Source organism: Staurois parvus, unplaced genomic scaffold (genome assembly GCF_062004578.1).
Source record: "Staurois parvus isolate SC_StPar_1 unplaced genomic scaffold, SC_StPar_1.0 ptg001099l, whole genome shotgun sequence".
In the NCBI taxonomy this organism is placed as follows: domain Eukaryota; kingdom Metazoa; phylum Chordata; class Amphibia; order Anura; family Ranidae; genus Staurois; species Staurois parvus.
In genome coordinates, this window is record NW_028318895.1 from 135,766 (window position 1) to 152,088 (window position 16,323).

Here is a 16,323-nt window from a genome sequence, read left to right on the forward strand (position 1 = left end):
AAAGCATGGTGATGTTCATACTATATGAGGAGGACCTCCTACTACTGTCACCCACAGGGAAAGCATGGTGATGTTCATACTATATGAGGAGGACCTCCTACTACTGTCACGCACAGGGAAAGCATGGTGATGTTCATACTATATGAGGAGGACCTCCTACTACTGTCACCCACAGGGAAAGCATGGTGATGTTCATACTATATGAGGAGGACCTCCTACTACTGTCACCCACAGGGAAAGCATTGTGATGGTCATACTATATGAGGAGGACCTCCTACTACTGTCACCCACAGGGAGAGCATGGTGATGTTCATACTATATGGAGAGGACCTCCTACTACTGTCACCCACAGGGAGAGCATGGTGATGTTCATACTATATGAGGAGGACCTCCTACGACTGTCACCCACAGGGAGAGCATGGTGATGTTCATACTATATGAGGAGGACCTCCTACTACTGTCACCCACAGGGAGAGCATGCTGATGTTCATACTATATGAGGAGGACCTCCTACTACTGTCACCCACAGGGAGAGCATAGTGATGTTCATACTATATGAGGAGGACCTCCTACGACTGTCACCCACAGGGAGAGCATGGTGATGTTCATACTATATGAGGAGGACCTCCTACTACTGTCACCCACAGGGAGAGCATGGTGATGTTCATACTATATGAGGAGGACCTCCAACTACTGTCACCCACAGGGAAAGCATGGTGATGTTCATACTATATGGAGAGGACCTCCTACGACTGTCACCCACAGGGAGAGCATGGTGATGTTCATACTATATGAGGAGGACCTCCTACTACTGTCACCCACAGGGAAAGCATTGTGATGTTCATACTATATGAGGAGGACCTCCTACTACTGTCACCAACAGGGAAAGCATTGTGATGGTCATACTATATGAGGAGGACCTCCTACGACTGTCACCCACAGGGAGAGCATGGTGATGTTCATACTATATGAGGAGGACCTCCTACTACTGTCACCCACAGGGAGAGCATGCTGATGTTCATACTATATGAGGAGGACCTCCTACTACTGTCACCCACAGGGAGAGCATTGTGATGTTCATACTATATGAGGAGGACCTCCTACTACTGTCACCCGCAGGGAGAGCATGGTGATGTTCATACTATATGAGGAGGACCTCCTACTACTGTCACCCACAGGGAGAGCATGGTGATGTTCATACTATATGAGGAGGACCTCCAACTACTGTCACCCACAGGGAAAGCATGGTGATGTTCATACTATATGGAGAGGACCTCCTACGACTGTCACCCACAGGGAGAGCATGGTGATGTTCATACTATATGAGGAGGACCTCCTACTACTGTCACCCACAGGGAAAGCATGGTGATGTTCATACTATATGAGGAGGACCTCCTACTACTGTCACCCACAGGGAAAGCATGGTGATGTTCATACTATATGAGGAGGACCTCCTACTACTGTCACCCACAGGGAGAGCATGGTGATGTTCATACTATATGGAGAGGACCTCCTACTACTGTCACCCACATGGAGAGCATGGTGATGTTCATACTATATGAGGAGGACCTCCTACGACTGTCACCCACAGGGAGAGCATGGTGATGTTCATACTATATGAGGAGGACCTCCTACTACTGTCACCCACAGGGAGAGCATGGTGATGTTCATACTATATGAGGAGGACCTCCTACTACTGTCACCCACAGGGAGAGCATAGTGATGTTCATACTATATGAGGAGGACCTCCTACTACTGTCACCCACAGGGAGAGCATGGTGATGTTCATACTATATGGAGAGGACCTCCTACGACTGTCACCCACAGGGAGAGCATGGTGATGTTCATACTATATGAGGAGGACCTCCTACTGCTGTCACCCACAGGGAAAGCATGGTGATGTTCATACTATATGAGGAGGACCTCCTACTACTGTCACCCACAGGGAGAGCATGGTGATGTTCATACTATATGAGGAGGACCTCCAACTACTGTCACCCACAGGGAAAGCATGGTGATGTTCATACTATATGGAGAGGACCTCCTACGACTGTCACCCACAGGGAGAGCATGGTGATGTTCATACTATATGAGGAGGACCTCCTACTACTGTCACCCACAGGGAGAGCATGGTGATGTTCATACTATATGAGGAGGACCTCCTACTACTGTCACCCACAGGGAGAGCATGGTGATGTTCATACTATATGAGGAGGACCTCCTACTACTGTCACCCACAGGGAGAGCATGGTGATGTTCATACTATATGAGGAGGACCTCCTACTACTGTCACCCACAGGGAGAGCATGGTGATGTTCATACTATATGAGGAGGACCTCCTACTACTGTCACCCACAGGGAAAGCATGGTGATGTTCATACTATATGAGGAGGACCTCCTACTACTGTCACCCACAGGGAAAGCATTGTGATGGTCATACTATATGAGGAGGACCTCCTACTACTGTCACCCACAGGGAGAGCATGGTGATGTTCATACTATATGAGGAGGACCTCCTACTACTGTCACCCACAGGGAAAGCATGGTGATGTTCATACTATATGAGGAGGACCTCCTACTACTGTCACCCACAGGGAAAGCATGGTGATGTTCATACTATATGAGGAGGACCTCCTACTACTGTCACCCACAGGGAAAGCATGGTGATGTTCATACTATATGAGGAGGACCTCCTACTACTGTCACCCACAGGGAAAGCATGGTGATGTTCATACTATATGAGGAGGACCTCCTACTACTGTCACCCACAGGGAGAGCATGGTGATGTTCATACTATATGAGGAGGACCTCCTACTACTGTCACCCACAGGGAGAGCATGGTGATGTTCATACTATATGAGGAGGACCTCCTACTACTGTCACCCACAGGGAAAGCATGGTGATGTTCATACTATATGAGGAGGACCTCCTACTACTGTCACCCACAGGGAAAGCATGGTGATGTTCATACTATATGAGGAGGACCTCCTACTACTGTCACCCACAGGGAAAGCATGGTGATGTTCATACTATATGAGGAGGACCTCCTACTACTGTCACCCACAGGGAAAGCATTGTGATGGTCATACTATATGAGGAGGACCTCCTACTACTGTCACCCACAGGGAGAGCATGGTGATGTTCATACTATATGGAGAGGACCTCCTACTACTGTCACCCACAGGGAGAGCATGGTGATGTTCATACTATATGAGGAGGACCTCCTACGACTGTCACCCACAGGGAGAGCATGGTGATGTTCATACTATATGAGGAGGACCTCCTACTACTGTCACCCACAGGGAGAGCATAGTGATGTTCATACTATATGAGGAGGACCTCCTACTACTGTCACCCACAGGGAGAGCATGGTGATGTTCATACTATATGGAGAGGACCTCCTACGACTGTCACCCACAGGGAGAGCATGGTGATGTTCATACTATATGAGGAGGACCTCCTACTACTGTCACCCACAGGGAGAGCATGGTGATGTTCATACTATATGAGGAGGACCTCCAACTACTGTCACCCACAGGGAAAGCATGGTGATGTTCATACTATATGGAGAGGACCTCCTACGACTGTCACCCACAGGGAGAGCATGGTGATGTTCATACTATATGAGGAGGACCTCCTACTACTGTCACCCACAGGGAAAGCATTGTGATGTTCATACTATATGAGGAGGACCTCCTACTACTGTCACCAACAGGGAAAGCATTGTGATGGTCATACTATATGAGGAGGACCTCCTACTACTGTCACCCACAGGGAAAGCATGGTGATGTTCATACTATATGAGGAGGACCTCCTACTACTGTCACGCACAGGGAAAGCATGGTGATGTTCATACTATATGGAGAGGACCTCCTACTACTGTCACCCACAGGGAAAGCATGGTGATGTTCATACTATATGAGGAGGACCTCCTACTACTGTCACCCACAGGGAGAGCATGGTGATGTTCATACTATATGAGGAGGACCTCCTACTACTGTCACCCACAGGGAGAGCATGGTGATGTTCATACTATATGAGGAGGACCTCCTACTACTGTCACCCACAGGGAAAGCATGGTGATGTTCATACTATATGAGGAGGACCTCCTACTACTGTCACCCACAGGGAAAGCATGGTGATGTTCATACTATATGAGGAGGACCTCCTACTACTGTCACCCACAGGGAGAGCATGGTGATGTTCATACTATATGAGGAGGACCTCCTACTACTGTCACCCACAGGGAGAGCATGGTGATGTTCATACTATATGGAGAGGACCTCCTACTACTGTCACCCACAGGGAGAGCATGGTGATGTTCATACTATATGAGGAGGACCTCCTACGACTGTCACCCACAGGGAGAGCATGGTGATGTTCACACTATATGAGGAGGACCTCCTACTACTGTCACCCACAGGGAGAGCATGCTGATGTTCATACTATATGAGGAGGACCTCCTACTACTGTCACCCACAGGGAGAGCATAGTGATGTTCATACTATATGAGGAGGACCTCCTACTACTGTCACCCACAGGGAGAGCATGGTGATGTTCATACTATATGGAGAGGACCTCCTACGACTGTCACCCACAGGGAGAGCATGGTGATGTTCATACTATATGAGGAGGACCTCCTACTACTGTCACCCACAGGGAGAGCATGGTGATGTTCATACTATATGAGGAGGACCTCCAACTACTGTCACCCACAGGGAAAGCATGGTGATGTTCATACTATATGGAGAGGACCTCCTACGACTGTCACCCACAGGGAGAGCATGGTGATGTTCATACTATATGAGGAGGACCTCCTACGACTGTCACCCACAGGGAAAGCATGGTGATGTTCATACTATATGAGGAGGACCTCCTACTACTGTCACCCACAGGGAAAGCATGGTGATGTTCATACTATATGGAGAGGACCTCCTACGACTGTCACCCACAGGGAGAGCATGGTGATGTTCATACTATATGAGGAGGACCTCCTACTACTGTCACCCAGAGGGAGAGCATGGTGATGTTCATACTATATGAGGAGGACCTCCTACTACTGTCACCCACAGGGAGAGCATGGTGATGTTCATACTATATGAGGAGTACCTCCTACTACTGTCACCCACAGGGAGAGCATGGTGATGTTCATACTATATGAGGAGGACCTCCTACTACTGTCACCCACAGGGAGAGCATGGTGATGTTCATACTATATGAGGAGTACCTCCTACTACTGTCACCCACAGGGAGAGCATAGTGATGTTCATACTATATGAGGAGGACCTCCTACTACTGTCACCCACAGGGAAAGCATGGTGATGTTCATACTATATGAGGAGGACCTCCTACTACTGTCACCCACAGGGAGAGCATAGTGATGTTCATACTATATGAGGAGGACCTCCTACTACTGTCACCCACAGGGAGAGCATGGTGATGTTCATACTATATGAGGAGGACCTCCTACTACTGTCACCCACAGGGAAAGCATGGTGATGTTCATACTATATGAGGAGGACCTCCTACTACTGTCACCCACAGGGAAAGCATTGTGATGGTCATACTATATGAGGAGGACCTCCTACTACTGTCACCCACAGGGAGAGCATGGTGATGTTCATACTATATGGAGAGGACCTCCTACTACTGTCACCCACAGGGAGAGCATGGTGATGTTCATACTATATGAGGAGGACCTCCTACTACTGTCACCCACAGGGAAAGCATGGTGATGTTCATACTATATGAGGAGGACCTCCTACTACTGTCACCCACAGGGAAAGCATTGTGATGTTCATACTATATGAGGAGGACCTCCTACTACTGTCACCCACAGGGAAAGCATGGTGATATTCATACTATATGGGGAGGACCTCCTACTACTGTCACCCACAGGGAGAGCATGGTGATGTTCATACTATATGAGGAGGACCTCCTACTACTGTCACCCACAGGGAGAGCATGGTGATGTTCATACTATATGGAGAGGACCTCCTACTACTGTCACCCACAGGGAAAGCATGGTGATGTTCATACTATATGGGGAGGACCTCCTACTACTGTCACCCACAGGGAAAGCATGGTGATGTTCATACTATATGGGGAGGACCTCCTACTACTGTCACCCACAGGGAGAGCATGGTGATGTTCATACTATATGAAAAGGACCTCCTACTACTGTCACCCACAGGGAAAGCATGGTGATGTTCATACTATATGAGGAGGACCTCCTACGACTGTCACCCACAGGGAAAGCATGGTGATGTTCATACTATATGAGGAGGACCTCCTACTACTGTCACCCACAGGGAAAGCATGGTGATGTTCAAACTATATGAGGAGGACCTCCTACTACTGTCACCCACAGGGAGAGCATGGTGATGTTCATACTATATGGAGAGGACCTCCTACTACTGTCACCCACAGGGAGAGCATGGTGATGTTCATACTATATGAGGAGGACCTCCTACTACTGTCACCCACAGGGAGAGCATGGTGATGTTCATACTATATGAGGAGGACCTCCTACTACTGTCACCCACAGGGAAAGCATGGTGATGTTCATACTATATGAGGAGGACCTCCTACTACTGTCACCCACAGGGAAAGCATGGTGATGTTCAAACTATATGAGGAGGACCTCCTACTACTGTCACCCACAGGGAGAGCATGGTGATGTTCATACTATATGGAGAGGACCTCCTACTACTGTCACCCACAGGGAGAGCATGGTGATGTTCATACTATATGAGGAGGACCTCCTACTACTGTCACCCACAGGGAAAGCATGGTGATGTTCATACTATATGAGGAGGACCTCCTACTACTGTCACCCACAGGGAAAGCATGGTGATGTTCATACTATATGAGGAGGACCTCCTACTACTGTCACCCACAGGGAGAGCATGGTGATGTTCATACTATATGAGGAGGACCTCCTACTACTGTCACCCACAGGGAAAGCATGGTGATGTTCATACTATATGAGGAGGACCTCCTACTACTGTCACCCACAGGGAAAGCATGGTGATGTTCATACTATATGAGGAGGACCCCCTACGACTGTCACCCACAGGGAAAGCATGGTGATGTTCATACTATATGAGGAGGACCCCCTACGACTGTCACCCAAAGGGAAAGCAACTAAAAACTCCACAATATCCACCATGCTCCTTATGATGGCACAGGACACACAATTCTTCATGGGCCAAAGAAGGTCTCTCCAAGTCCTATCTACAATCTTCCTACAAATCACCTGCATGTCAGAGAAGATCCTGGAGAACCAGCTTGTGTCTTGGAACTGGAGGATGAATAGGGGGATCTCCGGGACAACAGCTGGGGTCTCCAAGGGCTGTTCTTCCTCTTCTTCATCCGTATCTAGAGGAGGTGGAGCTGTGTTCCGTGTCATGTTTGGAACTGGAGATGTAGGAGGATCCGGAGGATTCTGCGGGACAGAGACAGGGGTCTGTATGAAGGACTAAAATAATAGAAGAATGTAACATCTGTAACTGGTCACTTCTGCATTTATAGGCTAGTCAAAGGTTGCCCTGAGATTGCCAGAGGAGTGGAGTTGGCCCCCAGTAGGCTCACATGTGGATAGGAAATTTATGGTGAGTACAAGGGAGTAATGTTCTATAGTCAGGTACCTTATATCCCATTATATGTTGTGTCATGTACATTATATCCCATTATATGTTGTGTCATGTACATTATATATCCCATTATATGTTGTGTCATGTACATTATATCCCATTATATGTTGTGTCATGTACATTATATACCCCATTATATGTTGTGTCATGTACATTATATACCATTATATGTTGTGTCATGTACATTATATATCCCATTATATGTTGTGTCATGTACATTATATATCCCATTATATGTTGTGTCATGTACATTATATATCCCATTATATGTTATGTCATGTACATTATATCCCATTATATGTTGTGTCATGTACATTATATCCCATTATATGTTATGTCATGTACATTATATCCCATTATATGTTGTGTCATGTACATTATATATCCCATTATATGTTGTGTCATGTACATTATATCCCATTATATGTTGTGTCATGTACATTATATCCCATTATATGTTGTGTCATGTACATTATATCCCATTATATGTTGTGTCATGTACATTATATCCCATTATATGTTGTGTCATGTACATTATATATCCCATTATATGTTGTGTCATGTACATTATATACCCCATTATATGTTGTGTCATGTACATTATATATCCCATTATATGTTATGTCATGTACATTATATCCCATTATATGTTGTGTCATGTACATTATATATCCCATTATATGTTGTGTCATGTACATTATATACCCCATTATATGTTGTGTCATGTACATTATATACCCCATTATATGTTGTGTCATGTACATTATATACCCCATTATATGTTGTGTCATGTACATTATATATCCCATTATATGTTATGTCATGTACATTATATCCCATTATATGTTGTGTCATGTACATTATATCCCATTATATGTTGTGTCATGTACATTATATACCCCATTATATGTTGTGTCATGTACATTATATATCCCATTATATGTTGTGTCATGTACATTATATCCCATTATATGTTGTGTCATGTACATTATATATCCCATTATATGTTGTGTCATGTACATTATATACCCCATTATATGTTGTGTCATGTACATTATATCCCATTATATGTTATGTCATGTACATTATATCCCATTATATGTTGTGTCATGTACATTATATCCCATTATATGTTGTGTCATGTACATTATATCCCATTATATGTTGTGTCATGTACATTATATACCCCATTATATGTTGTGTCATGTACATTATATATCCCATTATATGTTGTGTCATGTACATTATATACCCCATTATATGTTATGTCATGTACATTATATCCCATTATATGATGTGTCATGTACATTATATATCCCATTATATGTTGTGTCATGTACATTATATATCCCATTATATGTTGTGTCATGTACATTATATCCCACTATATGATGTGTCATGTACATTATATCCCATTATATGTTGTGTCATGTACATTATATATCCCATTATATGTTGTGTCATGTACATTATATATCCCATTATATGTTGTGTCATGTACATTATATATCCCATTATATGTTGTGTCATGTACATTATATATCCCATTATATGTTGTGTCATGTACATTATATATCCCATTATATGTTGTGTCATGTACATTATATCCCATTATATGTTGTGTCATGTACATTATATCCCATTATATGTTGTGTCATGTACATTATATATCCCATTATATGTTGTGTCATGTACATTATATATCCCATTATATGTTGTGTCATGTACATTATATACCCCATTATATGTTGTGTCATGTACATTATATCCCATTATATGTTGTGTCATGTACATTATATCCCATTATATGTTGTGTCATGTACATTATATATCCCATTATATGTTGTGTCATGTACATTATATCCCATTATATGTTGTGTCATGTACATTATATATCCCATTATATGTTGTGTCATGTACATTATATATCCCATTATATGTTGTGTCATGTACATTATATATCCCATTATATGTTGTGTCATGTACATTATATATCCCATTATATGTTGTGTCATGTACATTATACCCCATTATATGTTGTGTCATGTACATTATATATCCCATTATATGTTGTGTCATGTACATTATACCCCATTATATGTTGTGTCATGTACATTATATATCCCATTATATGTTATGTCATGTACATTATATATCCCATTATATGTTGTGTCATGTACATTATATCCCATTATATGTTGTGTCATGTACATTATATATCCCATTATATGTTGTGTCATGTACATTATATATCCCATTATATGTTGTGTCATGTACATTATATATCCCATTATATGTTGTGTCATGTACATTATATACCCCATTATATGTTGTGTCATGTACATTATATCCCACTATATGATGTGTCATGTACATTATATCCCATTATATGTTGTGTCATGTACATTATATATCCCATTATATGTTGTGTCATGTACATTATATATCCCATTATATGTTGTGTCATGTACATTATATATCCCATTATATGTTGTGTCATGTACATTATATATCCCATTATATGTTGTGTCATGTACATTATATCCCATTATATGTTGTGTCATGTACATTATATCCCATTATATGTTGTGTCATGTACATTATATATCCCATTATATGTTGTGTCATGTACATTATATATCCCATTATATGTTGTGTCATGTACATTATATATCCCATTATATGTTGTGTCATGTACATTATATATCCCATTATATGTTGTGTCATGTACATTATACCCCATTATATGTTGTGTCATGTACATTATATATCCCATTATATGTTGTGTCATGTACATTATATATCCCATTATATGTTGTGTCATGTACATTATATATCCCATTATATGTTGTGTCATGTACATTATACCCCATTATATGTTGTGTCATGTACATTATATATCCCATTATATGTTGTGTCATGTACATTATACCCCATTATATGTTGTGTCATGTACATTATATATCCCATTATATGTTATGTCATGTACATTATATATCCCATTATATGTTGTGTCATGTACATTATATCCCATTATATGTTGTGTCATGTACATTATATATCCCATTATATGTTGTGTCATGTACATTATATCCCATTATATGTTGTGTCATGTACATTATATATCCCATTATATGTTGTGTCATGTACATTATATATCCCATTATATGTTGTGTCATGTACATTATACCCCATTATATGTTGTGTCATGTACATTATATCCCATTATATGTTGTGTCATGTACATTATATCCCATTATATGTTGTGTCATGTACATTATATATCCCATTATATGTTGTGTCATGTACATTATATCCCATTATATGTTGTGTCATGTACATTATATATCCCATTATATGTTGTGTCATGTACATTATATATCCCATTATATGTTGTGTCATGTACATTATATATCCCATTATATGTTGTGTCATGTACATTATATATCCCATTATATGTTGTGTCATGTACATTATATATCCCATTATATGTTGTGTCATGTACATTATACCCCATTATATGTTGTGTCATGTACATTATATCCCATTATATGTTGTGTCATGTACATTATATATCCCATTATATGTTGTGTCATGTACATTATATACCCCATTATATGTTGTGTCATGTACATTATATGCCATTATATGTTGTGTCATGTACATTATATATCCCATTATATGTTGTGTCATGTACATTATATATCCCATTATATGTTGTGTCATGTACATTATATATCCCATTATATGTTGTGTCATGTACATTATATATCCCATTATATGTTGTGTCATGTACATTATATCCCATTATATGTTGTGTCATGTACATTATATATCCCATTATATGTTGTGTCATGTACATTATATATCCCATTATATGTTGTGTCATGTACATTATATGCCATTATATGTTGTGTCATGTACATTATATACCCCATTATATGTTGTGTCATGTACATTATATGCCATTATATGTTGTGTCATGTACATTATATATCCCATTATATGTTGTGTCATGTACATTATATATCCCATTATATGTTGTGTCATGTACATTATATATCCCATTATATGTTGTGTCATGTACATTATATGCCATTATATGTTGTGTCATGTACATTATATATCCCATTATATGTTGTGTCATGTACATTATATATCCCATTATATGTTGTGTCATGTACATTATATATCCCATTATATGTTGTGTCATGTACATTATATATCCCATTATATGTTGTGTCATGTACATTATATCCCATTATATGTTGTGTCATGTACATTATATATCCCATTATATGTTGTGTCATGTACATTATATATCCCATTATATGTTGTGTCATGTACATTATATATCCCATTATATGTTGTGTCATGTACATTATATCCCATTATATGTTGTGTCATGTACATTATATATCCCATTATATGTTGTGTCATGTACATTATATGCCATTATATGTTGTGTCATGTACATTATATATCCCATTATATGTTGTGTCATGTACATTATATATCCCATTATATGTTGTGTCATGTACATTATATATCCCATTATATGTTGTGTCATGTACATTATATATCCCATTATATGTTGTGTCATGTACATTATATCCCATTATATGTTGTGTCATGTACATTATATGTTGTGTCATGTACATTATATCCCATTATATGTTGTGTCATGTACATTATATCCCATTATATGTTGTGTCATGTACATTATATATCCCATTATATGTTGTGTCATGTACATTATATCCCATTATATGTTGTGTCATGTACATTATATCCCATTATATGTTGTGTCATGTACATTATATATCCCATTATATGTTGTGTCATGTACATTATATGTTGTGTCATGTACATTATATGTTGTGTCATGTACATTATATACCCCATTATATGTTGTGTCATGTACATTATATATCCCATTATATGTTGTGTCATGTACATTATATCCCATTATATGTTGTGTCATGTACATTATATATCCCATTATATGTTGTGTCATGTACATTATATCCCATTATATGTTGTGTCATGTACATTATATGTTGTGTCATGTACATTATATATCCCATATGTTGTGTCATGTACATTATATCCCATTATATGTTGTGTCATGTACATTATATATCCCATTATATGTTGTGTCATGTACATTATATCCCATTATATGTTGTGTCATGTACATTATATGTTGTGTCATGTACATTATATGTTGTGTCATGTACATTATATCCTATGTATGGCATGTCATGTACCTTATATCTTATTGTAATTGCATGTGTCACATAAAATGGAAGATTTGTGGGAGAATTGAATAATTGCACTGCAATCACCTTTGTTGCCTGTGGTCTGGGCCTGGGGATCCGAGATAAGAGAGGCCTCTATGAAAAACAAACAGTATTGATTAGAGAGCATTAGAGAAAGCATTCCATGAACACTCCAGGAATTTATCATTCTGAAACACAGTCAGGAAGGGGACTTGTCTATAATATCCGAACCCCCCCCCCCAGACATCCTCCCTATGTAGACAACGACCTCTCCCTTTATCTACATTCTCCTCCTTTCCATCACAGAGGGAACAAAGGTCAGCCATTGGGGACTGGATATGGGCTTCTCACACCGGTTGTGCCTTGTTTTTACATACCGGTCAAAGTGAATGCATGACACCCACATCTCACATGAATGTCCACCATCCATATAATTCTAGTAGATAATACGAGTGCCCAGTATATGGCCAGACAACCTTCCAGCCCAGAAAACTCTTCTGCCATAGAGAGAGGCCCAGCAATGCTCCCAGCAGGATCAAATCACCGGATCACACCAATAATCTAGGAGGGGGTTCAGGGAGGGCAGCATTCATAAGCAGGAAGGTAGGTAGAGATGTGAACAGGAGGCCCTAACAAAAGGACCCAGCCACTGCAATGTGGACCCGGCCACTGCAATGTGGACCCGGCCACTGCAATGTGGACCCGGCCACTGCAATGTAGGTAACAAAGAATGCAAGAAGAATATAAAAGAATTGTAACATTATGGTGGGGGAGGGTATTATTACATAAGGTGTAAGCTCAGAAATAGCTTCAACTAATGAAGGTTACAATTCCCAGGACTCTAGAACACATTTTTCCAGACTCTCCAACTTAAGGGGCAGTTCTTCAGATGACTGAGACTATCTACTCAGAAAAGATAGGAGGAAGAGTGCAATATGTCACATGGACCTCCATAAGTCCCTCAAAAGGTGGACTCTCCTTCCAAAAATTCATGATCACCAATCACTAGTTCCATATTGTGGCCTACAACTGGGGTCTTGATGATGTACCTGAGGAAGGGAGGTTCTCTTGTCTTCATGCCTCTGTGAGGTTGGGAGTGATGGAAGTGGTGGAGTCAGTGGAGGTGACGGAGGAGGAAGCAGATCACGTACTGGTGCTGACAGTTCCTCCATACTGGCTGTGATTTTCTGAAGGATGGCTGGGATGTCACTGGATTCCTCAGGCTCCTCGACCACCTCTTCAACCACTTCCTTTTCTTCTTCCACCTTTGAAATATTTTTAAAGACCAACATTTCTTTTTTTTTCTGAAAAAACAAGAATGTCATCAGCATTTATGCAGCTGATTGAGCATACATGGTAATTGTAAAGATTTTTTCATAAAGAAAACCTGTCATGACATGGCACTGGAGGCCACCATTAGAAGCAACTAAACAAAATGTCATCTATTCTGGATGACAGATAACTGTCCTTACAACTTCCCTAAACATAAGACTTGGAGTGCTTTAGAAACATTTATTTTCAGTCCCTTCAGAGTATAGAAAATCTTGATCTTGCTGCTTACTGTACAATCATTTTTTGGGAGTCCATTTAATGGACTCAGGAATTCATAGAATACTAGACTGTAAGATTTTACGACCTCTGAAGGGGACATGGACTGTGGACAAAACAAAAACAAGTTGGCCAGCAGAATAACACCACCCGCAGACATCAAGCCTCATTTTCATGATGTAAACAGAGGGGAGGGACCTGTGCCCCTCAATGAATTCTAAGAAAAAGATTTTATAGTAAGTAGAGGCCCAAAAGCAGTCCAACAGAGGAGTGTGCAACAAAGGCTAACAGGCCCAGGAAAACAACAGAAAGCTGAGGACTTGTTGTAACTCAAAGAGCCACCTGAAGGATGGAATGCCCAAATCTGGCATCAGACAAGCCCTGAACATTCATCTGGTAGAACTTTAAAAGAGGAAAATCAGGCACTAGCCTTGCAAACTGGGAAAAAGTTGCACAATGCTGAAAAGCCTACAAAGCACTCACAGATCTAATAGAGTATGCCATGACAGGAACAGGTAGAACCTGACCCTTAAGACCATACGTTTGGCTAATGGTCTGCCTGAGTCACCTGAAGATGGCAGACAGAAAACCCAGGATACTCAGAGAATCCAAGGAATACCAAGGAAATATATCTTCCTGAAGAAGCAGTGGCTGAGAAAGACTCACACAGCTCGAACCACAAACAAACAATTGAGAGAAATGTCTTTTTGGTGAACAAGAGCTGGATAAGGGAATGGAAGAGCAATGTTTAGGTTGAGGTGAAAGGCAGATACTGCTTTAGGGAAGAAGTCCTGGGCCTAAACACCATCCCCACGCAAAACCAGAAGACGTTGGTTGCAGTATAAGAGTTAAGCATTTCAATCAATCACTCAATAAATACATACTTGTTGGTGAGAGTAGAGAGAGGAATGTCTCTAACTGGTTAGCTGAGTGATATATGAAACACAGACAGAACCAGATCCCATGGAATCACAATGGAACGAACAGAGGGAGCTACAAAAAAAAGACTCCCTGTACAAAGATCTAAATCAAGGAGTAAACTACCAATGGTCTTAAAAACAAAAGAAACTGTGTAGAAACCTGGCCTTTGAAAATGCTGAGGACCAATGCTGGTTTAGACCTAGCTGCAGGAAAGAAAGGATTTGTCCCATGTAGGAACTTCTAGGGTGGAAGCCCCAAGACTCTACCAAGTGAAGTATTCCTTCCAGGACCAAAGACAGACCTAATGGGAAATACCATTCATAGCTTTAAACAACATAGGAAAACACAATTCAGAAATGCTCCTGTCCCTCAATCTCTGGGCTACAACTGCCAAGCCGCTAAAGCCAGTGATTGTGAAGCAGGATAGCAAATGGTGCTTGGGACAGAAGATCATGAGGACCTGAGAGAGCCCATGGAGCATCCACCAGGAGTGTTACCAGATCATTGTACCACATTTGCTTGAGTCAGTTCAAGGGAACGAGGATCACTGGAATGCCTGGTATATTAATCCGGAGAAGCACACGAGGAAAAAGTTTCAGACAAGAACAAGCATAGGTCAGGGTGAACTGTTCCCATGAAATCACCTAGGCATACATCACTTCTACTAGAGGATCCCTGTAATTAGATACATTTCTCCAGAGCATGAGCTCCTAGTTGAGAAAGTCCATCTGTCCATTGTCTACACCTAGGCAGAAAAGGGTGAGAATCTATAGTTCTACCTAGGACAGGATCTGGACCACCAGTCTCACTGGGACTTCTGCTTCCTAAGGGTGATACATGCCACTTCCATGGTGAGGTTTGGTTACATCCAGATCAGATGACCTTTCATCAGGTTGGTTCAATGCTGTAGAGACATA

The 16,323-nt window shown here is 41.0% G+C and overlaps 1 protein-coding gene across 1 annotated transcript in view; it reads right to left on the reverse strand.

The window, feature by feature from the left end:
• LOC149440263 (uncharacterized) overlaps positions 1-14,234 on the reverse strand; it is a 65,928-nt gene extending 51,694 nt beyond the window's left edge. The window contains exons 1-3 of the mRNA XM_089658845.1: positions 13,987-14,234; positions 13,004-13,051; positions 7,259-7,447 (exon numbers count right to left, since the gene is read on the reverse strand). Of these exons, the coding sequence (XP_089514971.1) occupies positions 7,259-7,447; positions 13,004-13,051; positions 13,987-14,229 (480 nt within the window). The 5' untranslated portion in view covers positions 14,230-14,234. The remainder of the gene's footprint in view (positions 1-7,258; positions 7,448-13,003; positions 13,052-13,986) is intronic.
• Positions 14,235-16,323: the final 2,089 nt, after the last annotated feature.